We start from the raw sequence: 27118 nt of genomic DNA on the forward strand, positions 1-27118 counted from the left end.
TGTGGCTCCGTTGCAACGCACGAGGACTCGTGGTCCTGGTGGCGGGGGTCACGCGCGGGCGGTTGGGGGCCAGGGATCAGCGGCGTGACGGGCAGACGGGCGTGTGAAGGAACGTGGAAGGAACCAGCCGCCCGACATCCGTCGCGGTCAAAGCGTGCCTGTGCGCGCGTCGTCGCCGGCGTTGGATTCCCTTTCCCTGGGGTGAAAATTGGAAAACAGTGATGGCAATCAGTAATCACCAAAAGGAGTACTAGTAACACAGAGAGCTTTTGCAGCAGCAGGGGGCAATAAAGCCTGGCCCTATCATCGTCCGCCAGTGCCAGCGCCCTCTCGTCTCTGCTGTGGTCCGCTGCCCAGAGCCTCACTATCCCCGGCCTCTCGCCGCACGCAGCGCGGCCGCACCGGCGTCCTCGTCGTCCCGTCGTCCCGTCGTCCGTCACCGCGGTAACTGACTGGTATGCCGTCAGCCTCCCATCCCGCTCCCCTGCTTCGCCTCCCTCCGCGTGTTGATTCGTTGGTTGGTTGGTTGTTTGGTTTCGTCCCCTTCCTCGCCGTCGCCGTCACCGGTGACGCGACGCGCGCGCACGTACCACCACCTACGAGTGTAGGAGTGGAGTGCTCCGCTCTGCGCTGCGCTCCAGGTTTGCCGCCACCACCGACCGACCCTTTTCTTCTCCTCGCGCGCGAGAGAGCGGCTCCAAAACGAGAATCTGCCTGGGTGGCGCTTGGATGTGGATTTGCCAGCGACCCGCGCCCCTTTCCTGCGCTTCTAGTCCGGTCCGGTTGGTACTAGTACTATTCTACTGCTCCAGTAGGAGTAGATAGATAATGGTGGCTGTTGCCATCCATGGCCATGTTCCATGGCCTGGCCACTCATGGAGCAGTGGGGAATACTCGAGCGAGTCTTCGATTTGAATCCGCGAGCGTGGCCGTCCTCCCGCACGCAAGCGCACCAGTAACCAGTCCCGATCCGTGTCTCCCGGCCGCATGCGTGCACGCCTCCCCTCCCGCCGGAACTGTATCTACATTCTCCGGATTAAGATCCATCCATGTACTAGTAGCAGCATTATTCTACGGTGGTTTCCTGTATGACCAGTGTGGCGGTTACTAGCACTGCCGTTCGTGCGAGTCCACCATTTTCTCCTAATTTAATTTGGACGCTCCGCCCCGGCGCCCGGCCGGCGGTGGTTAAGCCTTCCCATTCCACGGCGAAGCAGGGCAAAGAATTCGCGATTATTTCGCCCGTCTAGGTGCCTTGTCCCCTTCGGCCGGGCCGGAGATCCAGCTGGAGAAATTCGTCGCCGCCCGGCGGCCGGTGAGGCGGGCCTCTCCCCCGCTTCTCGCGTACTACGTGCGTGCAGTCGCCAAATGTGGTTGTGGCTGTGTGCGGAGCATGGACTGCGCTGCGCTTGCGACCAGTCAGAGCGGTGAGTGGGATCGAGCATCGACGGAGAATTAATAATTTAGTTAGCTGTGATCTCGCCCACAGCGACGGCGCAGCGGATTAAGATGCCCGTCGACCTCTCGGCTCTTGTGGCGTGGCCCTGGACGTGGTGCCGCCGCACTGCAGCGGTGGCGCGAGAATTGTGGACGTGGCGTAGTTAGTGGGGATCGTTTCCGTTTCCATTTCCCCCTTTCCGTTCATACTTTATACTGCTCCGTATTATGCTTCCAAAAGGATTTTTTGTTGTTTACATTACCCGCCGCCGTCGTCATCGCAGCTCATCAAAGCAAATGATTTCCTTCCTTCGCTTTCGGTCTCTCCTTTGCTGCCTTGCGAATCTCGTGTCGGCGGCGGCACTCCCCCGTGAGAGTGCACACTGCTACCGGGCGGCTATAAGATGAACCGGGGTTTTCCTTTCCTCTCACACCTCTCCTTCCCAGGGCACCAACCGCTAGACATTTTTGCCGGTTTCACCTTGCTCTTGCGAGTTCGTGTTCGCGCGCATGCGGCGGATTGCTAGCTGCTCCTTCTGAGGTATACAGACATACATACTTGCAGCTGCAGTCATGTCTGTCGAGTGTACTGTATGGGCTTTTAGGCGTTCTCTGTCGAATCATCAAGGTTTCTGTGGCCGTTGGGGTTTACACATATAGCTTGCTGTTTTGCCGGCTGGTTTTCTGCAACTTGCCGATGATCATGCTGGTTTTCAGCAACTTGAGTTTTCGGACAGTGAAAGTGATAAAAAGAAACCACCACCTGGTTTACTTTAAGTAAAGCATGCTCCCTTGTGTCTCACTACTTCTCTATGGTGCCTAGAGCCAGCAGGGGAGCCTTTGAATGGCCTAGCCTAATGTTTGGTCTTTACGTGCTTACTTTCAAACACTAGTCTTTCTTTACACTGCTAGGCCGTTGTATCTTGCTGCTCTATTATGATGGCTATGGACAACAGAGGAGCCTTTGAGTGGACTAGGCCTAATGCTTGTCCTTTAACTGTGTTTTCAAACATCAATCCTTCCTTGCACTAGCTAGCTCATCTTTGATTTTTCCTTGTTGCATAAGCGTCATTCAATGTTTGCTCACATGATTACCACACTTTCCCCAGGTCTATACATATAGTCGGCGGTGATCGATACCAGACGCAGTGCCAAGATGGGGAGTCTGCACAAGACCACCTTTGTTCTCCTCATGTTCTGCTTGGCGGCGTTGGGAAGCGCGGATTATCTCAAGTACAAGGATCCGAAGCAGCCTCTTGGCGTTCGCATCAAGGATCTGCTTGGTCGGATGACCCTCGCTGAAAAGATCGGCCAGATGACCCAGATTGAGAGGGAGAATGCCACAGCAGAGGCCATGTCCAAGTACTTCATAGGTGCCTCTCACGTCCCTTGTGCTAAATTAACAACTGCAGATTCTGAAGGGTTGCAGAGCTGTCTGTAATAACATTTTGTATGATGCAGGTAGCGTACTGAGTGGTGGAGGCAGTGTGCCTTCTCCTCAGGCATCCGCTGCGGCTTGGCAGTCGATGGTGAACGAGATGCAAAAGGGCGCCCTTTCCACCCGCCTAGGTATTCCGATGATCTACGGTATTGATGCCGTGCATGGTCACAACAACGTCTACAAAGCTACCATCTTCCCACATAATGTTGGCCTCGGAGCTACCAGGTAGAAACTGCTCTCTTTTTTAAATTTTGATTGATGTGACAGTGAAATGTCATATATCCTGTAATATGGATGTCTATATTATATTAGATCAACTGTGACACATATGTTGATCTGAATTAATATGTTACTGTCTTCTAGGGACCCTATGTTGATAAAGAGGATAGGAGAAGCAACTGCTCTTGAAGTTAGAGCAACGGGAATTCCTTACGCTTTTGCTCCGTGTATTGCGGTAATAGATCATACTTCTTGGATGGTTGATACTTTAGTATGGATGCCAAATGTGCCTTGCTATTGTTCCTAGAAACTCACCCGTTGATGTTGCTCAGGTGTGTAGAGATCCAAGATGGGGACGCTGCTACGAAAGCTACAGCGAAGACCCAAAGGTTGTCCAGTCCATGACCACACTTATCTCTGGTCTGCAAGGCGACGTTCCGGCTGGTTCTGAGGGAAGGCCATACGTTGGTGGAAGGTAATATACATTTGACAGATATACTAGTAGGTAACTTGTGTTCTGTGCTTTAATCTGAAGAGGCGGAATTAACTTCGTTGTCACTCTTGGTACACTGCAGCAAGAAGGTTGCTGCATGCGCAAAGCACTATGTCGGTGACGGTGGTACGTTTATGGGGATCAACGAGAATGATACAATCATCGACGCCCATGGGCTGATGACTATCCATATGCCTGCTTATTACAATTCTATCATCAGAGGTGTCTCCACTGTTATGACCTCGTACTCTAGCTGGAACGGCAAGAAAATGCACGCCAACCACTTCCTTGTCACTGATTTTCTGAAGAACAAGCTCAAATTCCGGGTCAGTTGCTCATTAGAAAGGCAGAACAATTTCACTCTTTGTTTTCTTCAGGCCTATTTTAAGATACTGATGTAATCAATTTGGTGGGATTTCGCGCAAACAGGGTTTCGTGATTTCAGACTGGCAAGGCATTGATCGGATTACTAGTCCTCCAGGTGTGAACTATTCTTATTCAGTTGAGGCCGGAGTTGGTGCCGGTATTGACATGGTAAGATGTGCAAATTACATATACTTCAGCCAACTTCAACTTTTTGGATAAAACATGAGTAAAGATAGGATGTTTCTTATCTGATACACCGTTGACAGTTGTTATCTCTTCTAGAACTAATACAAATATGCCATTTTCTTCCATTCTGACCATGCTCTGGTATACACTATTCTGCAGATCATGGTTCCTTTTGCCTACACCGAATTCATTGATGATCTGACATACCAAGTAAAGAACAACATTATCCCCATGAGCAGAATCGATGATGCTGTCTACAGGATTCTTAGGGTGAAGTTCACCATGGGCCTGTTTGAGAGCCCCTATGCTGACCCAAGCCTCGTTGGTGAACTCGGGAAGCAGGTTAGTTCTCAACACCACATTTTCAACACTTCATTTGTCAGGATCCATGAATTCTTACTATAAATTCCGTCCCATTGTTAGGAACACCGCGATCTCGCTCGTGAAGCCGTCAGGAAGTCATTGGTGTTGCTGAAAAATGGAAAATCTGCCTCCGCTCCGCTGTTGCCTCTCCCGAAGAAGGCCGGCAAGATCCTCGTCGCCGGAAGCCACGCCGACGACTTGGGCAACCAGTGCGGAGGATGGACCATCACATGGCAAGGACAGACCGGCAACGACAAAACTGCCGGTAAATATTCATTGCTTGCTTGTAGTACTAATATGTGGCAACGTCGTCGGAAATTGGGCCAAAAGTTGATGGAATCATGTGATGAAACGCATGCAGGGACGACGATCCTTTCGGCGATCAAGTCCATCGTCGACCCCAGCACGGAGGTGGTCTTCTCGGAGAACCCGGACAGCGCCGCCGTGGACAGCGGCAAGTACGACTACGCCATCGTGGTGGTCGGCGAGCCGCCCTACGCCGAGACGTTCGGCGACAACCTCAACCTGACGATCCCTGCCCCGGGTCCCTCGGTGATCCAGAGCGTGTGCAAGAGCGTCAGGTGCGTGGTGGTGCTCATCTCCGGCAGGCCGCTGGTGGTGGAGCCGTACATCGGCGCCATGGACGCGTTCGTCGCCGCGTGGCTGCCCGGCTCCGAGGGCCAGGGCGTCACCGACGTGCTGTTCGGCGACTACGGGTTCTCCGGGAAGCTGGCCAGGACGTGGTTCAAGTCGGTGGACCAGCTGCCGATGAACGTCGGCGACAAGCACTACGACCCGCTGTTCCCCTTCGGGTTTGGCCTCACCACTGAGGCCAACAAGTGAGTCGGCTGAGATAACTGAGATGGGATGTATCTCGGTTGGGCTGGAGAGATGGGACACATACATACATTGCGTTTTGTGGTTGATTTGTTAGCAATAAAAGAGCGATGCGTTCTTACAGATCCGGTGGTGTTACAGCAAGCCGTCCGATCGCCATAATAATCGTCGTTATGACAATTTTAACTGAAAAGACCGCCCTAACAAAGCCGTCATCCTGTCCTTGGTCGCCATAATTTTCAAAGGTGCTTCAAATCGAGCCCGTGAGCCTCCATATTTGACTTATGTGGGAAATATTTGGAGCGCACTCCGTCTAGAAAATGGCTTGGCGTGAACAACATTGCTCTTCTGGTCTGCTCTGCCGCCTCCCCTCTATTGCCGTAGCGTCGTCTTTCACCGCTTTCGGCTGCCCCAGTCCCTGTCGGCGACGGTATCGACGACACCTTGAGCCTTTCGTCTGATTTCATCGTTTTGGACTTATCTCGCGCCTTCTACGCCTTTGGTGGTTGACGCACCTCCTGCGCCTTCGATGATCGACCGCCACCACCTAGGCCAGCATCTCGTTCACGTTGCCGTGGGAGTCCGACAATGAGGTGACAAAGCCTATGACACTGCATGAAGGCGGCGGCCTCCTCCCGCGGGTGACGAAGGGACAGAAGAAGAAGACGAGGAAACTAGGTACCCGCGGCCCTTCCCCAACTTGCTTCGTCCCTCCGGCCTGCAAAACTGGGGCACCTTCCCGGTCGTACGCCGGAGTAGATACGACGACGTGGTATAAAAATGAATCCTTTGCCTTGTATTTGGTTTTTGTTCAATTTAACGCGAGGTGATCATGGAAATTTGTTGTCAAATGGGCAACGTTTACTATTTAGTGACGATTTTCTAAATTTGGATGGATCGATCTTCAACGAAGAATCATTTATCAATGCGATGATGGTTCAGTCCGAGACAAATGTTGTGGATCTCGATGGCACATCGTTATCGCTTTTTGATCATCAGTTTGACCAAGATATGGAATTTGATCAATTCGAGCCCCACTGGCTCGGCAAAGAAGACAATTTGGGGAAACAACTTTAACCCCTGATGTGGATGTTGCGCTTGCCCTATCATGTCAAGATATCTCTCTTGATGTGATTGTCAGGAAAGATCAATCGGCAACAAAGTATTGAAAGCAAATTGAGGAGCGTTTCCAACATCATCTTGGGTGGAGACCGAAACGTAGTATCAAATCTCTCACTACCAATGGGGTATGATTCAAGAGATGTGCATCTGTTGGGTGGGTTGCAAGGAGCAAGTGAAGCACTCTCCTCCTAGCGGTGTCAACATTGATCAATATGTAAGTATAATCTTGTTCTGCATTTGTTTGCCACATTTGCATTAATTTAAGCATTCTCATCAATCTGTGCATTTGTTTGTTTTAGGATGAGATAGCCCAAGAGAGGTACAAACAAATGACTAAGTCGAAGGGCAAACCGTTTGGCCTCCAACATTGTTGAGATTTATTAGAAAAGCACAAGAAGTGAAAGATGAGGAGTGATGACGGTAACCCAAAAGCTGGAAAGTACACCAATTCCTCTTTGGAGATGGACGGCTACACATATGTTGTAGATGGAGAGGAAATGTCAAATGTGCCTAGAAGTACTACTACGATGTCTACGGCGGGTCGGCCCGCTAGGAGAAAGTATGAAAAGCTAAGGCTCAAGAGAGGAGTGGTGGAGGCGATTAAAAGAGACCGATGAGTTGACAAAGACAAGAAACAAGTACACCAAGAAGAGGAAGTAAGAAAATTTAGTGATGGGCGAGACGAAGAACCAAGACAAGAGGGTTAGGTGAGGTGTAATGCAACAGAGTAGACAAGGTCAGGAAGAGGTGGTGGCGCCTAGATCCAAATGTAGCAACAAATGGAGATGCGTAGGCTTGAAATGCAGTAGAAGATGGAGGCGCGTATGTTCCAAATTAAGGAGGTTAGGGCAAGAGATTATCGCATAGCCAAGCAGAATCGATTCATCATGTTAGATCTAAACCTAATAGATCCAGCGGCATGAGATTTTTGGGCGTGACAGTGAGACTTGATCATTATTTTCTAGAAGCTCGAAGGAGGGGACGATGCAGAAGGCGGGAACATGTGATTTGTACATGTCACTGTTGGAATGATTTTGCAACTTATCAAAAATTACGTGCATGTTCGTTTGATGTTCTAAATGTTTAAATTTGAAAGGAACTAAAGTGTTTGAACGTGAAACCGATTGTTTTTATGAAATATGAGATATAATAACTTTGAGGTTGGGTGTGATTTGCATTCTCTTCGACCCCCCCCACCCTGAAGGAAATATGCCCTAGAGGCAATAATAAAGTTATTATTTATTTCCTTATTTCATGATAAATGTTTATTATTCATGCTAGAATTGTATTAACCGGAAACATAATACATGTGTGAATACATAGACAAATAGAGTGTCACTAGTATGCCTCTACTTGACTAGCTCGTTGATCAAAGATGGTTAAGTTTCCTAACCATAGACATGATTTGTCATTTGATTAACGGGATCACATCATTAGGAGAATGATGTGATTGACTTGACCCATTCTGTTAGCTTAGCACTTGATCGTTTAGTTTGTTGCTATTGCTTTCTTCATGACTTATACATGTTCCTATGACTATGAGATTATGCAACTCCCGTTTGCCGGAGGAATACTTTGTGTGCCACCAAACGTCACAACGTAATTGGGTGATTATAAAGGTGCTCTACAGGTGTCTCCAAAGGTACTTGTTGGGTTGGCGTATTTCGAGATTAGGATTTGTCACGCCGATTGTCGGAGAGGTATCTTTGGGCCCACTCGGTAATGTACATCACTATAAGCCTTGCAAGCATTGCAACTAATGGGTTAGTTATGGGATAATGTATTACAGAACGAGTAAAGAGACTTGCCGGTAACGAGATTGAACTAGGTATTGATATACCGACGATCGAATCTCGGGCAAGTAACATACCGATGACAAAGGGAACAACGTATGTTGTTATGCGGTCTGACCGATAAAGATCTTCGTAGAATATGTAGGAGCCAATATGGGCATCCAGGTCCCGCTATTGGTTATTGACCAGGGAGGTGTCGCGGTCATGTCTACATAGTTCTCGAACCCGTAGGGTCCGCACGCTTAACGTTCGTTGACGATATAGTACTTTATGAGTTATGTATGTTGATGACCGAATGTTGTTCGGAGTCCGGGATGAGATCACGGACATGACGAGGAACTCCAGAATGGTCCGGAGATAAAGTTTGATATATGGGATAATAGTGTTTGGTCACCAGAAGGGTTCCGGAAATCACCGGAAGGGGTTCTGGATGTTTCCCGAAATGTTTGGGTACGAGAACACTTTATTTGGGCCAAAGGGGAAAGCCCACAAGGTTTTTGGAAAGCGCAAAAGGAAGTTTTGCGGAGTCCAGGGGCCAGACGCGAGGGTCCCTGGCGTCTGGGTCCAGACGCCGGGAACCCTGGCGTCTGGCCCTGGAGTCCGAGAAGGACTCCTGCCTTTCGGGTGAAACCGACTTTGTGGAGGCTTTTACTCCAAGTTTCGACCCCAAGGCTCAACATATAAATAGAGGGGTAGGGCTAGCACCCAAGACACATCAAGAAACACCAAGCCGTGTGCCGGCAACCTCGTCCCCTCTAGTTTATCCTCCATCACAGTTTTCGTAGTGCTTAGGCGAAGCCCTGCGGAGATTGTTCTTCACCAACACTGTCACCACGCCGTCGTGCTGCCGGAACTCATCTACTACTTCGCCCCTCTTGCTGGATCGAGAAGGCGAGGACGTCACCGAGCCGAACGTGTGCAGAACTCGGAGGTGTCGTGCTTTCGGTACTTGGATCGGTCGGATGTGAAGACGTACGACTACATCAACCGCGTTGATATAACGCTTCCGCGAACGGTCTACGAGGGTACGTAGACAACACTCTCCCCTCTCGTTGCTATGCATCACCATGATCTTGCGTGTGCATAGGATTTTTTTTGAAATTACTACGTTCCCCAACAGTGGCATCCGAGCCAGGTTTTATGCGTTGATGTTATATGCACGAGTAGAACACAAGTGAGTTGTGGGCGATATAAGTCATACTGCTTACCAGCATGTCATACTTTGGTTCGGCGGTATTGTTGGATGAAGCGGCCCGGACCGACATTACGCGTACGCTTACGCGAGACTGGTTCTACCGACGTGCTTTGCACACAGGTGGCTGGCGGGTGTCAGTTTCTCCAACTTTAGTTGAACCGAGTGTGGCTACGCCCGGTCCTTGCGAAGGTTAAAACAACACCAACTTGACAAACTATGTTGTGGTTTTGATGCTTAGGTAAGAACGGTTCTTGCTAAGCCTAGTAGCAACCACGTAAAACTTGCAACAATAAAGTAGATGACGTCTAACTTGTTTTTGTAGGGCATGTTGTGATGTGATATGGTCAAGATATGATGCTAAATTTTATTGTATGAGATGATCAGGTTTTGTAATCGAGTTATCGGCAACTGACAGGAGCCATATGGTTGTCGCTTTATTGTATGCAATGCAATCGCCCTGTAATGCTTTACTTTATCACTAAGCGGTAGCGATAGTCGTGGAAGCATAAGATTGGCGAGACGACAACGATGCTACAATGGAGATCAATGTGTTGCGCGGGTGATGATGGTGATCATGAAGGTGCTTCAGAGATGGAGATCACATGCACAAGATGATGATGGCCATATCATATCACTTATATTGATTGCATGTGATGTTTATCTTTTATGCATCTTATCTTGCTTTGATTGATGGTAGCATTATAAGATGATCTCTCACTAAATTTCAAGATAAAAGTGTTCTCCCTGAGTATGCACCGTTGCCAAAGTTCGTCGTGCCCAGACACCACGTGATGATCGGGTGTGATAAGCTCTACGTCCATCTACAACGGGTGCAAGCCAGTTTTTGCACACGTAGAATACTCAGGTTAAACTTGACGAGCCTAGCATATGCAGATATGGCCTCGGAACACTGAGACCGAAAGGTCGAGCGTGAATCATATAGTAGATATGATCAACATATTAATGTTCACCATTGAAAGCTACTCCATTTCACGTGATGATCGGTTATGGTTTAGTTGATTTGGATCACGTGATCACTTAGAAGATTAGAGGGATGTCTTTCTAAGTGGGAGTTCTTAAGTAATATGATTAATTGAACTTAAATTTATCATGAACTTAGTACCTGATAGTATTTTGCTTGTCTATGTTGATTGTAGATAGACGGCCCATGCTGTTATTCCGTTGAATTTTAATGCGTTCCTTGAGAAAGCAAAGTTGAAAGATGATGGTAGCAATTACACGGACTGGGTCCGTAACTTGAGGATTATCCTCATTGCTGCACAGAAGAATTATGTTCTGGAAGCACTGCTAAGTGCCAAGCCTGCTGCAGGAGCAACACCAGATGTTATGAACGTCTGACAGAGCAAAGCTGATGAGTACTCGATAGTTTAGTGTGCCATGCTTTACGACTTAGAACCGGGTCTACAACAACGTTTTGAACGTCATGGAGCATATGAGATGTTCCAGGAGTTGAAGTTAATATTTCAAGAAAATGCCCATATTGAGAGATATGAAGTCTCCAATAAGTTCTATAGCTGCAAGATGGAGGAGAATAGTTCTGTCAGTGAACATATACTCAAAATGTCTGGGTATCATAATCACTTGACTCAAATGGGAGTTAATCTTCCTATTGATAGTGTCATTAACAGAGTTCTTCAATCACTGCCACCAAGCTACAAGAGCTTCGTGATGAACTATAACATGCAAGGGATGGATAAGACGATTCCCGAGCTCTTCGCAATGCTAAAGGCCGCGGAGGTAGAAATCAAGAAGAAGCATCAAGTGTTCATGGTCAATAAGACCGCCAGTTTCAAGAAAAAGGGCAAAGGGAAGAAGAAGGGGAACTTCAAGAAGAACAACAAACAAGTTGCTGCTCAGGAGAAGAAACCCAAATCTGCACCTAAGCCTGAAACTGAGTGCTTCTACTGCAAGCAGACTGGACACTGGAAGCGGAACTGCCCCAAGTATTTGGCGGATAAGAAGGATGGCAAGGTGAAAAAAGGTATATGTGATATACATGTTATTGATGTGTACCTTACTAGAGCTCGCAGTAGCACCTGGGTATTTGATACTGGTTCCGTTGCTAATATTTGCAACTCGAAACAGGGACTACGGATTAAGCAAACACTGGCCAAGGACGAGGTGACGATGCGCGTGGGAAATGGTTCCAAAGTCGATGTGATCACGGTCGGCACGCTACCTCTACATCTACCTTCGGGATTAGTTTTAGACCTAAATAATTGTTATTTGGTGCCAGCGTTGAGCATGAACATTATATCTAGATCTTGTTTGATGCGAGACGGTTATTCATTTAAATCAGAGAATAATGGTTGTTCTATTTATATGAGTAATATCTTTTATGGTCATGCACCCTTGAAGAGTGGTCTATTTTTGATGAATCTCAATAGTAGTGATACACACATTCATAATGTTGAAGCCAAAAGATGCAGATTTGATAATGATAATGCAACTTATTTGTGGCACTGCCGTTTAGGTCATATCGGTGTAAAGCGCATGAAGAAACTCCATACTGATGGACTTTTGGAACCACTTGATTATGAATCACTTGATACTTGCGAACCGTGGCTCATGGGCAAGATGACTAAAACGCCGTTCTCCGGTACTATGGAGAGAGCAATAGATTTGTTGGAAATCATACATACAGATGTATGTGGTCCGATGAATGTTGAGGCTCGTGGCAGATATCGTTATTTTCTCACCTTCATAGATGATTTAAGCATATATGGGTATATCTACTTAATGAAACATAAATCTGAAACATTTGAAAAGTTTAAAGAATTTCAGAGTGAAGTTGAAAATCATCGTAACAAGAAAATAAAATTTCTACGATCTGATCGTGGAGGAGAATATTTGAGTTACGAGTTTGGTCTACATTTGAAACAAAGCGGAATAGTTTCGCAACTCACGCCACCCAGAACACCACAGTGTAATGGTGTGTCCGAATGTCGTAATCATACCTTACTAGATATGGTGCGATCTATGATGTCTCTTACTGATTTACCGCTATCGTTTTGGGGTTATGCTTTAGAGACGGCCGCAATCACGTTAAATAGGGCACCATCAAAATCCGTTGAGACGACGCCTTATGAATTATGGTTTGGCAAGAAACCAAAGTTGTCGTTTCTTAAAGTTTGGGGCTGCGATGCTTATGTGAAAAAGCTTCAACCTGATAAGCTCGAACCCAAATCGGAGAAATGTGTCTTCATAGGATACCCAAAGGAGACTGTTGGGTACACCTTCTATCACAGATCCGAAGGCAAGACATTCGTTGCTAAGAATGGATCCTTTCTAGAGAAGGAGTTTCTCTTGAAAGAAGTGAGTGGGAGGAAAGTAGAACTTGATGATGTAACTGTACCTGCTCCCTTATTGGAAAGTAGTTCATCACAGAAACCGGTTTCTGTGACACCTACACCAATTAGTGAGGAAGTAAATGATGATGATCATGGAACTTCAGATCAAGTTATTACTGAACATCGTAGATCAACAAGAGTAAGATCCGCACCAGAGTGGTAAGGTAATCCTGTTCTGGAAGTCATGCTACTGGATCATGATGAACCTACGAACTATGAAGAAGCAATGGTGAGCCTAGATTCTGCAAAATGGCTTGAAGCCATGAAATCTGAGATGAGATCCATGTATGAGAACAAAGTGTGGACTTTGGTTGACTTGCCGTTGATCGGCAAGCAATTGAGAATAAATGAATCTTCAAGAAGAAGACTGACGCTGACGGTAATATTACTGTCTACAAAGCTCGACTTGTTGCGAAAGGTTTTCGACAAGTTCAAGGGATTGACTACGATGAGACCTTCTCACCCGTAGTGATGCTTAAGTCTGTCCGAATCATGTTAGCGATTGCCGCATTTTATGATTATGAAATTTGGCATATGGATGTCAAAACTGCATTCCTGAATGGATTTCTTGAAGAAGAGTTGTATATGATGCAACCGGAAGGTTTTGTCGATCCAAAGGGAGCTAACAAAGTGTGCAAGCTCCAGCGATCCATTTATGGACTGGTGCAAGCCTCTCGGAGTTGGAATAAATGCTTTGATAGTGTGATCAAAGCATTTGGTTTTGTACAGACTTTTGGAGAAGCCTGTATTTACAAGAAAGTGAGTGGGAGCTCTGTAGCATTTCTGATATTATATGTGGATGGCATATTACTAATTGGAAATGATATAGAATTTCTGGATAGCATAAAGGGATACTTGAATAAAAGTTTTTCTATGAAAGACCTCAGTGAAGCTGCTTACATATTGGGCATCAAGATCTATAGAGATAGATCAAAACGCTTAATTGGACTTTCACAAAGCACATACCTTGACAAACTTTTGAAAAAGTTCAAAATGGATCAAGCAAAGAAAGGGTTCTTGCCTGTGTTACAAGGTGTGAAGTTGAGTAAGACTCAATGCCCGACCACTGCAGAAGATAGAGAGAAGATGAAATATGTTCCCTATGCTTCAGCCATAGGCTCTATCATGTATGCAATGCTGTGTACCAGACCTGATATGTGCCTTGCTATAAGTCTAGCAGGGAGGTACCAAAGTAATCCAGGAGTGGATCACTGGACAGCGGTCAAGAACATCCTGAAATACCTGAAAAGGACTAAGGATATGTTTCTCGTTTATGGAGGTGACAAAGAGCTCATCGTAAATGGTTACATTGACGCAAGATTTGACACTGATCCGGACGATTCTAAATCGCAAACCGGATACGTGTTTATATTAAACGGTGGAGCTATCAGTTGGTGCAGTTCTAAACAAAGCGTCATGGCGGGATCTACGTCTGAAGCGGAGTACATAGCTGCTTCGGAAGCAACAAATGAAGGAGTCTGGATGAAGGACTTCATATCCGATCTAGGTGTCATACCTAGTGCATCGGGTCCAATGAAAATCTTTTGTGACAATACTGGTGCAATTGCCTTGGCAAAGGAATCTAGATTTCACAAGAGAACCAAGCACATCAAGAGACGCTTCAATTCCATCCGGAATTTAGTCCAGGTGGGAGACATAGAAATTTGCAAGATACATACGGATCTGAATGTTGCAGACCCGTTGACTAAGCCTTTTCCACGAGCAAAACATGATCATCACCAAGGCTCCATGGGTGTTAGAATCATTACTGTGTAATCTAGATTATTGACTCTAGTGCAAGTGGGAGACTGAAGGAAATATGCCCTAGAGGCAATAATAAAGTCATTATTTATTTCCTTATTTCATGATAAATGTTTATTATTCATGCTAGAATTGTATTAACCGGAAACATAATACATGTGTGAATACATAGACAAACAGAGTGTCACTAGTATGCCTCTACTTGACTAGCTCGGTGATCAAAGATGGTTAAGTTTCCTAACCATAGACATGAGTTGTCATTTGATTAACGGGATCACATCATTAGGAGAATGATGTGAATGACTTGACCCATTCCGTTAGCTTAGCACTTGATCGTTTAGTTTGTTGCTATTGCTTTCTTCATGACTTATCACTAGTAGAAAAGGGGGCAACGGTCCAGGCCGGGTCAGCCCATTAGTCCCGGTTCAGTCTAGAACCAGGACCCATGGGGGCATTGGACCCGGTTCGTGAGCCTAGGGGGCCGGCCGGGCCACGTGGGCCATTGGTCCCGGTTCGTCTAGACCTTTTGGTCCCGGTTGGTGGGACGAACCGGGACCAATGGCCTCGCTCCTGGCCCACCACCATTGGTCCTGGTTGGTGGCTCGAACCGGGACCTAAGGCTCCCCTTTAGTCCCGGTTCATGCCACCAACCAGGACCAATGAGGTGCCTATATATACCCCTTCGCGTAAGAGCAGAGCACACTGCTCTGTTTTTTTCTGACGGAGGGGGAGAGGGCTTGGTGGTGCTCTAGCTCACCTCCTATGCACACAGGGTGTTCGATGGAATGCCCGAGCCACACTACTTAAGCTTTCTCCTCTCCAAACTCGACCTTCAAGCTCCATTTTCCTCAATATTTGTCTAGGTTTAGCGGTCCGTCACGCCCCGTCCCCATCTTCACCGCCGTCGATCACCCGCGCCGAGCTCATCGCCGACACCACCGTGGTGAGCCTCTTATTCTTATCTTCTTTTTGAAAGGAAAAATATTCTTACTTGTATGTTTACATAGATACTTGTATTATTTTCTTACTTTTATTATCGCATCTTATATAGTGCGATGGTTTTGGTATCCGCCTCCGTCGGCCCTCGTCCTGTCTATGATTCGGATGTGGTATATATATTATCTTTATAACTATTGGTTCATTTATTGTTTATGAAAATTATGCCGACCAACGTGACATAAATTTTATTTATGTAGGATGTATGTGAATCGGAAATTCCAACCGACCCTATTGTCGAGAGGTTAAATTTAGTTGAAGAAGAAAACAATTTGTTGAAGGAAAAAATAAAAAAAATTGAGGAGGAGAAGATGATATTGGAGTTGCATGTTGCGGATGTCGTCGATGATCACAAGATCAAGATGGATGCAATGCGCTTGAAGATTAGAAAGATTATAAAATATGCCATTCATACCGAGGCTTGGTATCATTATGTCGTTGGATCAATTGTTACCTTGGTTGCGATTATGATCACATTTGTTTTCGCATTGAAAGGTTTTACATAGTTTCAATGTATGGTTTAATTAATTAGATGCTCTGGAGAGCTATATGTTGTTAGATGAGAACTATGTATGTACTTTGGTTTTAATGTGATGACGAACTTCTATTAATTTAGACACTTAATTATATATAACGCACGCAGATGAACCGGAAATGGATGTACGGTGACAGACACACCTCCGAGTACATTAAGGGCGTGCATGAGTTTCTCGATGCGGCTGAGGCAAAGAAGCAGAATGGTTTTATGTGTTGTCCATGCACTGAATATGGGAATACGAGGTCTTACTCTAACCGGAAAATCATTCACTCCCACCTGCTTTACAAGGGTTTCATGCCACACTATAATGTTTGGACGAGGCACGGAGAAATAGGGGTTATGATGGAAGACGGCGAAGAATAAGAGTATGATGACAACTATGTGCCCCCTGAATACGGTGATGCTGCAATGAGGGGAGCTGGTGAAGATCAAGAGGAACCAGACGATGTGCCCAATGATGCTGCAACAGGTGAAGCTGCTGAAGATCAAGAGGAACCAGACGATGTGCCCGATGATGATGATCTCCGCCGGGTCATTGTTGATGCAAGGACGCAATGCGAAAGTCAAAAGGAGAAGCTGAAGTTCGATCGCATGTTAGAGGATCACAAAAAAGGGTTGTACCCCAATTGTGAAGATGGCAACACAAAGCTCGGTACCATACTGGAATTGCTGCAGTGGGAGGCAGAGAATGTTGTGGCTGACAAAGGATTTGAGAAGCTACTGAAAATATTGAAGAAGAAGCTTCCAAAGGATAACGAATTGCCCGACAGTACATACACAGCAAAGAAGGTCGTATGCCCTCTAGGATTGGAGGTGGAGAAGATACATGCATGCCCTAATGACTGCATCCTCTACCGCGGTGCATACAAGGATCTGAACGCATGCCCGGCATGTGATGCATTGCGGTATAAGATCAGACGAGATGACCCTGGTGATGTTGACGGCGAGCCCCCCAGGAAGAGGGTTCCTGCGAAGGTGATGTGGTATGCTCCTATAATACCACGGTTGAAACGTCTGTTCAGAAACGAAGAGCATGCCAAGTTGATGCGATGGCACAGTGAGGACCGGAAGAAAGACGGGAAGTTGAGAGCACCCGCTGACGGGTCGCAGTGGAGAAAAATCAAGAGAAACTACTGGGATGAGTTTGCAAAGGACCCAAGGAACGTATGGTTTGCTTTAAGCGCGGATGGCATTAATCCTTTCGGGGAGCAGAGCAGCAATCACAGCACCTGGCCCATGACTCTATGTATGTATAACCTTTCTCCTTGGATGTGCATGAAGCGGAAGTTCATTATGATGCCAGTTCTCATCCAAGGCCCTAAGCAACCCGACAATGACATTGATGTGTACCTATGGCCATTAGTTGAAGAACTTTTACAGATGTGGAATGGAAACAGTGTACGTACGTGGGGTGAGCACAGACAGGAGGAATTTAACCTAAAGGCGTTGCTGTTCATGACCATCAACGATTGGCCCACTCTCAGTAACCTTTCAGGACAGACAAACAAAGGATACCACGCATGCACGCACTGTTTAGATGACACTGAAAGTATATACCTGGACAAATGCAGGAAGAATGTGTACCTGGGCCATCGTCGATTTCTTCCGACCAACCATCAATGTCGAAAGAAAGGCAAGCATTTCAAAGGCGAGGCAGATCACTGGAAGAAGCCCGCCATGCGTACCGGTGATCACGTGCTTGCTATGGTCAATGATTTACACGTAATCTTTGGAAAGGGTCCCGGCGGACTAGCTTTTCTGAATGACGCTGAGGGACACGCACCCATGTGGAAGAAGAAATCTATATTTTGGGACCTACCCTACTAGAAAGACCTAGAGGTCCTCTCTTCAATCGACGTGATGCACGTGATGAAGAACCTTTGCGTGAACCTGCTAGGCTTCTTGGGCGTGTATGGGAAGATAAAAGATACACCTGAGGCACGGGAGGACCTGCAACATTTGCACGAAAAAGGCGACATGCCTCCGAAGCAGTATAAAGGTCCTTCCAGCTACGCTCTTACGAAAGAAGAGAAAGAAATCTTCTTTGAATACCTGCTCAGTACGAAGGTCACGACTGGCTTCTCGTTGAATATGAAGGGAATAATAAATATACCAGAGAAAAAGTTTCAGAACCTAAAGTCTCATGACTGCCACGTGATTATGACGCAACTGCTTCCAGTTGCATTGAGGGGGCTTCTACCGGAAAATGTCCGATTAGCCATTGTGAAGCTATGTGCATTCCTCAATGCAATCTCTCAGAAGGTGATCGATCCAGAAATCATACCAAGGCTAAGGAGTGATGTGGCGCAATGTCTTGTCAGTTTTGAGCTGGTGTTCCCACCATCCTTCTTCAATATCATGACGCACATCCTAGTTCATCTAGTCGACGAGATTGTCATCCTGGGGCCCGTATTTCTACACAATATGTTCCCCTTTGAGAGGTTCATGGGAGTCCTAAAGAAATATGTCCGTAACCACGCTAGGCCATAAGGAAGCATCTCCATGGGCCATCAAACAGAGGATGTTATCGGGTTTTGTGTTGACTTCATTCCTGGCCTTAAGAAGATAGGTCTCCCTAAATTGCGGTATGAGGGGTGACTGACTGGAAAAGGCACTCTTGGAAGTGACTCAATAATATGCAGGGACGGATATTCTTGGTCTCAAGCACACTACACAGTTCTACAGAACTCTACCTTGGTGACCCCGTATGTCGATGAACACAAGAACAGTCTGCGCTCCAAACACCCGGAGCAGTGCGACGACTGGATTACATGTGAACACATCAGGACTTTCAGCAGTTGGTTGGAAACATGTCTCAGAGGTGACAACACTGTTTGTGATGAGCTGTACTTGTTGTCCAGGGGACCATCTTTGACTGTATTGACTTACAAAGGATACGAGATAAATGGGAATACATTTTACACGATTGCCCAAGATCAAAAGAGCACCAACCAAAACAGCGGTGTCCGCTTTAATGCAGCAATCGAGAGCAGAAAGGACACATATTATGGTTACATAGTGGACATATGGGAACTTGACTACGGACATGATTTTAAGGTCCCTTTGTTTAAGTGCAAATGGGTCAATCTGTCAGGAGGCGGGGTACAGGTAGACCCACAGTACGGAATGACAACAGTGGATCTGAAAAATCTTGGGTACACTGACGAACCGTTCGTCCTAGCCAATGATGTGGCACATGTTATCTATGTGAAGGACATGTCTACCAAACCGAGAAAAAGAAAAGATAATGAAGCAAATACATCATACGATGAGCCAAAGCGCCACATAGTTCTTTCAGGAAAAAGGGATATCCTGGGAGTGGAGGGCAAGACAGACATGTCTGAAGATTATGAAAAGTTTCATGAAATTCCTCCCTTCAATGTCAAGGCTGACCCAAGCATCCTGATAAACGATGAAGATTATCCATGATTACGGCGCAATAAGCAAATGACACAAGCGAAGAAAAAATGAAGACTTTCTCCCGCAACTATTATGATGATACCATGCCAACTTTGTAACACACGAGTATGCTATGCTAACTTTTTCAGAGTTCATTTGAAAACTATGAATTTATGTTGAATTTTCTCTATAGGTGCATCTATGTTTATTTTTTAGTAAAGTTAATCACAAACTTGTGATTCACACAAATTTCAAAGAATTCAAATTTTAACTATTCAAATTTGAAAACTAATGACACTAACAGAAAGTTTATAATTTTTCTAAAACTAATGGCACTAACAGAAAGTTTATAATTTTTCTGACCTAAAAGCAAAAAGAATTAAATAATAAAGCAAAAAACAAAAGAAAATAAATAATACAGAAAACAAAACAAAAAACTGGGAAAAAAATAAAAATAGCAACAATAAGTATTTTGTTGTAAGTAGAAACAAAATAAAACAAATAAAGCAACAAAGAAAACAAAAAAAAATTAAAAAAGTGTTTTCAAATTTGAAAACTAATGGCACTAACAGAAAGTTTATAATTTTTCTAAAACTAAAAGCAAAAAGAATTAAAAAATAAAGCAAAAAACAAAAGAAAATAAATAATGCAGAAAACAAAACAAAAAAAATTGGAAAAAATAGGCACTAAAAGCAAAAAAAACTAAAAAAGTGTTTTCAAATTTGAAAACTAATGGCACTAACAGAAAGTTTATAGTTTTTGTGACCTAAAGAAAAAAGAAATCACTAAAAACTATAAGTATTTTGTTCTTAGTAGAAATGAAAAACTAATAGCAAAAAGAAAAAAAATGCCTATAATATTTGTTATGACTAACTAAAATCACCAAATTGAGTATAATGATAAAACACAGTAATATTAAATAGCAGGAAAAAGAATGACTCAAAAATCAATTTTATAGTAAAGTTATTCATAAACGAGTGATTCACACAAAATTTAAAAAATTCAAATTTAAACTATTCAAGTTTTAAAACTAATGGCACTAACAGAAAGTTTATAATTTTTGTGACCTAAAAGAAAGAAAAAATCACTAAAAAACTATAAGTATTTAGTTCTAAGTAGAAATGAAAAAATAAATAGCAAAAAAAATGCCACCTACTGGGCCACCACGGCTTGAATACGACTAGAAACCCATCCATGGGCCAGAATTCAGGCCCGCAGAAGGCCCAGCAAGCCCACATGCATAGCAGTGTGAGATTAGGCCTAGAGGCCTGCAATTCAGAGCAGTTCAATGAAGATGGCGGGGCAGGGCTTATAAACAGGTCCTGCCACTTCTCAGCTAGCGAGGTGGGACTAAACATCCCACCGCACCGCGGCTTTGGCAGGCGCAGCCATTGGTCCCGGTTGGTGGCACCAACCAGGACTAAAGGGGGCATTGGTCATGGTTCGTGGCACAAACCGTGACCAATGCCCCCCTTTAGTCCCGGTTGGTGCCACCAACCGGGACCAAAGGCCGCCGCTTCCCGCCCTTTGGGCTGCTGAAAAAGGCCTTTGGTCCCGGTTGGTACCACCAACTGGGACTAATACCCACCTTTAGTCCCGGTTTGTGCCACGAACCGGGACTAAAGGCTTTGCTATATAAGTTCACACTTCGGAAATTTTCACTCTCATCTCTCGCAGTTGCCGCCCCGACGCCAACGCCGCCAGGCTACCCCACCGTCGCCGTCACCTCACCCGTGCCAGTCGTCGCCAGTGCCCTCGCCATCGCCCGCCGTCGCCCGCGCCCTCGTTGTCGCCCGCCGTCGGCCGCGTCCCTGCCCCGACACGCACCGCCCCGGCCCCGATGCGCGCCGCCCCGACCCGCCCCCGTCGTCGTCGCATGCGCCCCTGCCCCGACGCGCGCCGCCCCGGCCCGCCCTTGCCGTCGCCCGCGCCCCTGCCCTGACGCCATCCTCGCCGCCGACCCCGCGCGCGCGGTCCTCTCCTCAGCTTGGTCCGGCCGCCGGCGCCCTCCCTTTGCAATATTTTTTCATGCTTGTTTATATATATATATGTAATGATTTTTTTTATAGAATATGATGTTTTTTTCATAGATGATCACATATATGATGTATGCACGAATGTGGATGAAATATGATGTTTTTTTGTTCATAGAACATGATGTTTTTTTTAATTCACAGATTTTTTTTGTTCATAAGAGAGGCGGGGACGTTGAGGGTTCATAGATGTATTTTTCAGAAGTTTCTAACATGCATAGACGGATTTTAGACCACGGGAGCACCCCCTCCCTATCGTTGCAAAATTTGCTAAGTGATATTAAGAAGGAAGGAAAAGAAGGATAGGAAAGAAAGAAAATAAGAAGAGGAAAGAAAGAAGAAGAGGAGAGGAAGAAGAGGAGAAATAAGTAAGAAGAAGAAAAAATAAGAAAAAGAAGAGGAGAAGAAGAAAGCAATAGAGGAGAAGAAGAAAAAATAGATATTCTATTTTTTCTTTTTCTCCTCTATTGCTTTCTTCTTCTCCTCTTTTTTTTCTTCGATCTTCTCCTCTAGCTATTCCTTTCTTCTTCTCCTCTTTTTATTTTTCTTTGTTTTCTTATGTCTTATTGTGTATATTGCTTCTTTGTGTATATTATGTATATATATTGTGTATATTGCTTCTTTTCCGATTTTTTTTTCATATATATGTTTGTATTTTGTATTTTATCAGGTCTGTCGTCGTCGATATACCCCTCCCGATAACTTCAACACGAGGGGGGTCGATATACCCTAAATAGCAAGTATCGTCGGTGTGAGATACATGTGGCCGTCGGTGTCAGACACTACATCCACGTCCCACAAGTGACGCGGGCTTCGACGCCCACGTCACTTGTGGGACGTGGATGTAGTGTCCAACACGGACGGCCACATGTATCTCACACTCACGATACTTGCTATTTAGGGTTTCCTCTACCGCTCGGCGACCCTGACCCTCGACGACCCTCGTTCCCGATAAAAAAAAGAGGAATAAGAAGAAAAAAAGAGGAGAAGAAAGTCGTTCCCGATAAAAAAAAGAGGAATAAGAAGAAAAAAAGAGGAGAAGAAACTTTCTTCTCCTCTTTTTTTCTTCTTATTCCTCTTTTTTTTATCGGGAACGGGGGTCATCGAGGGTCACCGAGTGGTAGAAGAAACCCTAAATAGCAAGTATCGTCGGTGTAAGAACTCCTCTATTCTTTCTTCTCCTCTTTTTTTCTTCTTCTTCCTCTTTTTTTATCGGGAACGAGGGTCGTCGAGGGTCGCCGAGCGGTAGAGGAAACCCTAAATAGCAAGTAACGTGGGCTCCGACGGCCACATGTATCTCACACCCACGATACTTGCTATTTAGGGTTTCCTCTACCGCTCGGCGACCCTGACCCTCGATGACCCTCGTTCCCGATAAAAACAAGAGGAAGAAGAAAAAAAAGAGGAGAAGAAAGATTCTTTCTTCTCCTCTCTTTTTTCTTCTTCCTCTTGTTTTTATCGGGAACGAGGGTCGTCGAGGGTCACCGAGCGGTAGAAGAAACCCTAAATAGCAAGTATCGTCAGTGTGAGATACATGTGGCCGTCGGAGCCCGTGTTACTTGCTATTTAGGGTTTCCTCTACCGCTCGGCGACCCTCGACGACCCTCGTTCCCGATAAAAAAAAGAGAAAGAAGAAGAAAAAAAGAGGAGAAGAAAGAATAGAGGAGTTCTTACTCCTCTATTCTTTCTTCTCCTCTTTTTTTTCTTCTTCCTCTTCTTTTTTTATCCTTGAAGCGTTGTCGAGGCCACCCCAAACCCTAGAGAAGCAGCGTCGAGGCCACCCCAAACCCTAGAGAAGGAGCGTCGAGGCCACTAATTAATATTAGTTCTACGTTTGCCACTAACATATCCATCTGTCATGTTTGAATAATAATTGCCATGTTGTAAATATTTGTAGAAACTATGGACACCGCCCGAGACGAAGTACAAGAAGAGTTGTTGGGGGACATAATCGCACGACGAAGTGATGCCGTCTGCTCATTGTTTCTCAACGACACCGATGGTCTGGAAGCAGCTGGCTATGATTATGATGGCTCCGGTGACATAATGCCGGTGCAAGAAGGAGACCGTGAGGATGGCTCCGGTGACCCAATGCCGGTGCGAGAAGGAGACCGTGATGACGTCTCCGGTGACCAAACCGAGTCCGGCCATATATATATATATTAGTTAAGCTTGTGCTGACTAGCTAATTGATGCATTCATTGTTTTGGTATGTACACATATTAATTAAGTCTTTGTTCTTTTTTCTAGCCCTCCGGATCGAGCACAACTTCGGTAAAGAGACGAGGCCCGAAGAAAAAGTTGATCTCGGATGAAAAGTTTGAGATCATAGCAATCGCGCCCGACGGCCAACCGATTGAACCCCTCCGGACAAAGAGCGCATTTGTTGCTCAGTGCGGGGTTCTGGTTAGGGACAAGATCCCGATCAGCATCCAGCAATGGTTAAAGCCGGCTACAGAAGACCCTAAGGTGTCTTATGTCAATGATATGCAGAAAAATGATCTTTGGACTGAGCTGAAGTCAAATTTCACCCTACCGCGAGAGGATGATCCGGAGAAGCCAGTTAAAGAGCAATTAATCAAGTCTTTTGCTCTTAAGAGGATGGCAGAACTATTCAGGAGGTGGAAGAAAGAGATGAATAAGTTTGTCAAAAATAAAGAGACACTAGAATTCAAGGGCAGATATGAGAAGATCAGAGATCACTGGCCCGCATTTGTGGCCCACAAGACATCAGAAAAGAGTAAGAAGATGTCGGCGACAAACAAGCAAAATGCTGTGAAGAAGAAGCATCACCATCGCACGGGGTGAGGTGGCTACCTCGTAGCCCGGCCTAAGTGGGCCAAGACTAAGAATGATCTGGTTGATAAAGGGATCGAACCAGAGACAATTAACTGGCCAGACCGTTGCCGGACTTGGTTCTTTGGGGTTGGCGGAACCTTGGACCCTGTATCAGGAAAGTGCATTTGGACGAACGATTAAATGGACATACCAGTCAAGAAGCTTGAGTAGTATATCGGAGCAGCGCAGCAAGGGACGTTCGTTCCAGACAGAGAGAACGACGAGCTCACAATGGCCCTCGGGAATCTTGAGCACCCTGGACGGACACGAGGCACGCCAGGCTCCATTCCGTGGAAGGTTGGGTTTCCGGACGCAGGCGGTTACAAATGCCACGAGAGGAGGAAGAAAGTGGAGTAGACCCAACTACAGGCGCTGCACGCTAGGGTACAAGCGATAGAGGAACGAGAAGCAAATCACAGCAAACGAACTGCCGAAGCTTCCCCCGAAGCTACCCCGTCATCTCAGCGGAGAAGCAGCGTGGCTTCCACCGAGCTGCTTCAGCCGGAGCATGTCTTGACAGATCCAGCCAGCTATCCCGTGGATGCTACCACGGAGTCTCAAAATTGCCACCTTATGATGCAATGGATTAATATGAAGGTCAAGGCGGCTGTTGGCTCTGTTTTTCCTACTGAACCCGACGCAACTTTTCACTGCCGGCCAATTCCAGAAGGATATGCTAGGGTGATGGTGGATGAAATAATGGAGGGATTTGAGGACCTCCAGCTTGACCACCCTACCGGTGAAGGGAGACTCGGCTGGGTTCTGCTCTGAAGACTCCATGCCTATGGCGGAAGGAGCTCATCAACCTTCCGAATTGGACGCCTCCGCCTCCTCCTCCTCCTCCGGCGAGTCAGGGCACTCCGCCTCCTCCACCGCCTCCTCCTCCGGCGAGTGACGATTAGGGCACTCGACCGGCTCCTTCTCCGGTGCATGGCGGCACTCCGCCTCCTTCTCCGCCTGCGCCGGCATGCCCAAGCAGCCAGCCTCCTCCTTCTCCGCCTCGTCAGCAAGGGCAGAAGAGACCTGCCGCCGCTCCGGCTGCTCCGGCGCGTCATAGTCCTTCTCCTCCGCCTCGTAAGAAAGTAAAGAAGAAAACCGCTCCGTCTGCTCTGCCGGCGTCTAGCAGTACAGCCAGAGGCGGGAGGACATACAAATTCAGTCCTAGCGACATCGACGCTAATGATCCGAGGATGGTGCCCGGTTATAGCAATCTTGGAGATTACCTGCCCGACGATGTACATTATGATTTCATGGAGGTGCAGATACAAAGATACGAGTACGGGAAGCCTCTCGTCAAAGATGAAAGATCTCTATCAATGATGATGCGAAGATTGCATGATTGGTACTTGAAAATCTGTAGAGAGTCTGGGGGAGGAGTACTTTGTATGTGAGAGTTAAAAAGGAGCATGACCTTGTTGGAATTGTACTGCTGCATGTTCCATTTGAGGAGTTCTTTCAGTTTTTCAATCAATTGGCCCTCGATAAAGCAACGGTCACCTACTACCGTCTATAAGTAGTACTACTTCTGTCATAAAGTCTCTCTATATAGCTCAGCTCTTTCATTGCATGTATTTATAATTATCCTCACTATATTATGCAGATTGAAGATCGCCGAATTGAAGAAAAGACAAATCGGTGATATTGGGTTCATTAACACAAATCTCATAGATGCAACTCAGGTTAAATTTCATACCGCAGATACCGAGGCCAACTTGCTACGATCGTTGGTAATAAATGAAAACAAAGATATAATACTCTTTCCTTACAACTTCAAGTGAGTGTTACTGTCTTGTGCATATTCAGTTTCCCTTATATATTAGTCAAGGTTATAGTAATGTAATTGATGAGTTATGCATGCGTGTGCAGTTTCCACTATATTCTCCTAGAGATTAAGCTTGAGCAGGGACTAGTAACCGTCTTAGACTCAAGATGAAAAGATCCCTAGGACTATGCGGACATGACTCAAATGCTCGAGAAGTAATCTAAATCGATCATTATCCACCATATCAGCAACTTTGTTCATTTCCTGATATATCAAGTAATTGTTTTCTTGGTCTGGCAGGGTTTGGAAAAAAATCACCAAAAAAGCTCCGGGACTCCCGAAGAAGCTGCAATTTAGACACCCGAAAGTAAGTACTATAGTAGCATGTTCCGCGCATCTCCTATTGATTCAAGAGCTAGTTTCATCAATACCATTTGGCATTCTTGCTTATCAGTTTGATTGACCTCTATTTCTTGTAAAGTGGTTGTGGCAGGAACAAGGGAATGATTTCTATGGATACTATGTTTGCGAGTCCATCCGCCACATGACCTGTGAGCGGGGCTACTCTGACGAACAATATGAAGTACGTAAATAACAACATTCACAATTTTATTTTATTACCATCATTTGTGTTGAGTTTCATTCATTCATATATATATATATGTATTGACCTCCTTCTTCAAATTAGATGTTTCAGAAGCGGGATGAACTCCTAGCACCAGCTCGCATGCGAACAATTCAAGAGGAATTGGCGGCATTCTTTCTTGACCACGTGATCGCTGAAGACGGAGAATACTATGTGGACCATGTGTCCGTATGTTAGGCGATTATATTTGTAAGAGATAATTGTTGTATATATGTAGCCGGTAGTGTCGGATAGATATATGAGAACTTGTTGTTCGACCAATCTCTCGGAGAAGGAGAGGTGGTCGATACCACTTCTCTCTGTATGCATATATGTTCATGAC

General features: G+C 45.8%; 1 protein-coding gene across 2 annotated transcripts; it reads left to right on the forward strand.

Annotated features, from left to right (window-relative positions):
• The first annotated feature begins 206 nt into the window (after window positions 1-206).
• On the forward strand, window positions 207-5465 carry LOC123105027 (lysosomal beta glucosidase). 2 transcript variants are annotated; one of them, XM_044526989.1, is made up of 10 exons: window positions 207-455; window positions 2547-2810; window positions 2899-3103; window positions 3242-3332; window positions 3430-3572; window positions 3673-3916; window positions 4020-4124; window positions 4302-4484; window positions 4566-4770; window positions 4867-5465. In XM_044526989.1, the coding sequence occupies exons 2-10, from the start codon at window positions 2594-2596 to the stop codon at window positions 5346-5348; spliced, it is 1875 nt and encodes a 624-aa protein (XP_044382924.1). In that variant the 5' UTR covers window positions 207-455; window positions 2547-2593; the 3' UTR covers window positions 5349-5465. The 2 variants fall into 2 exon arrangements, with proteins under 2 accessions (XP_044382924.1, XP_044382925.1); XM_044526990.1 differs by lacking the exon at window positions 207-455 and adding an exon at window positions 1727-1978.
• Window positions 5466-27118: the final 21653 nt, after the last annotated feature.

The sequence above is a fragment of the Triticum aestivum genome, chromosome 5A (genome assembly GCF_018294505.1).
Source record: "Triticum aestivum cultivar Chinese Spring chromosome 5A, IWGSC CS RefSeq v2.1, whole genome shotgun sequence".
NCBI classification, from domain to species: Eukaryota; Viridiplantae; Streptophyta; class Magnoliopsida; order Poales; family Poaceae; genus Triticum; species Triticum aestivum.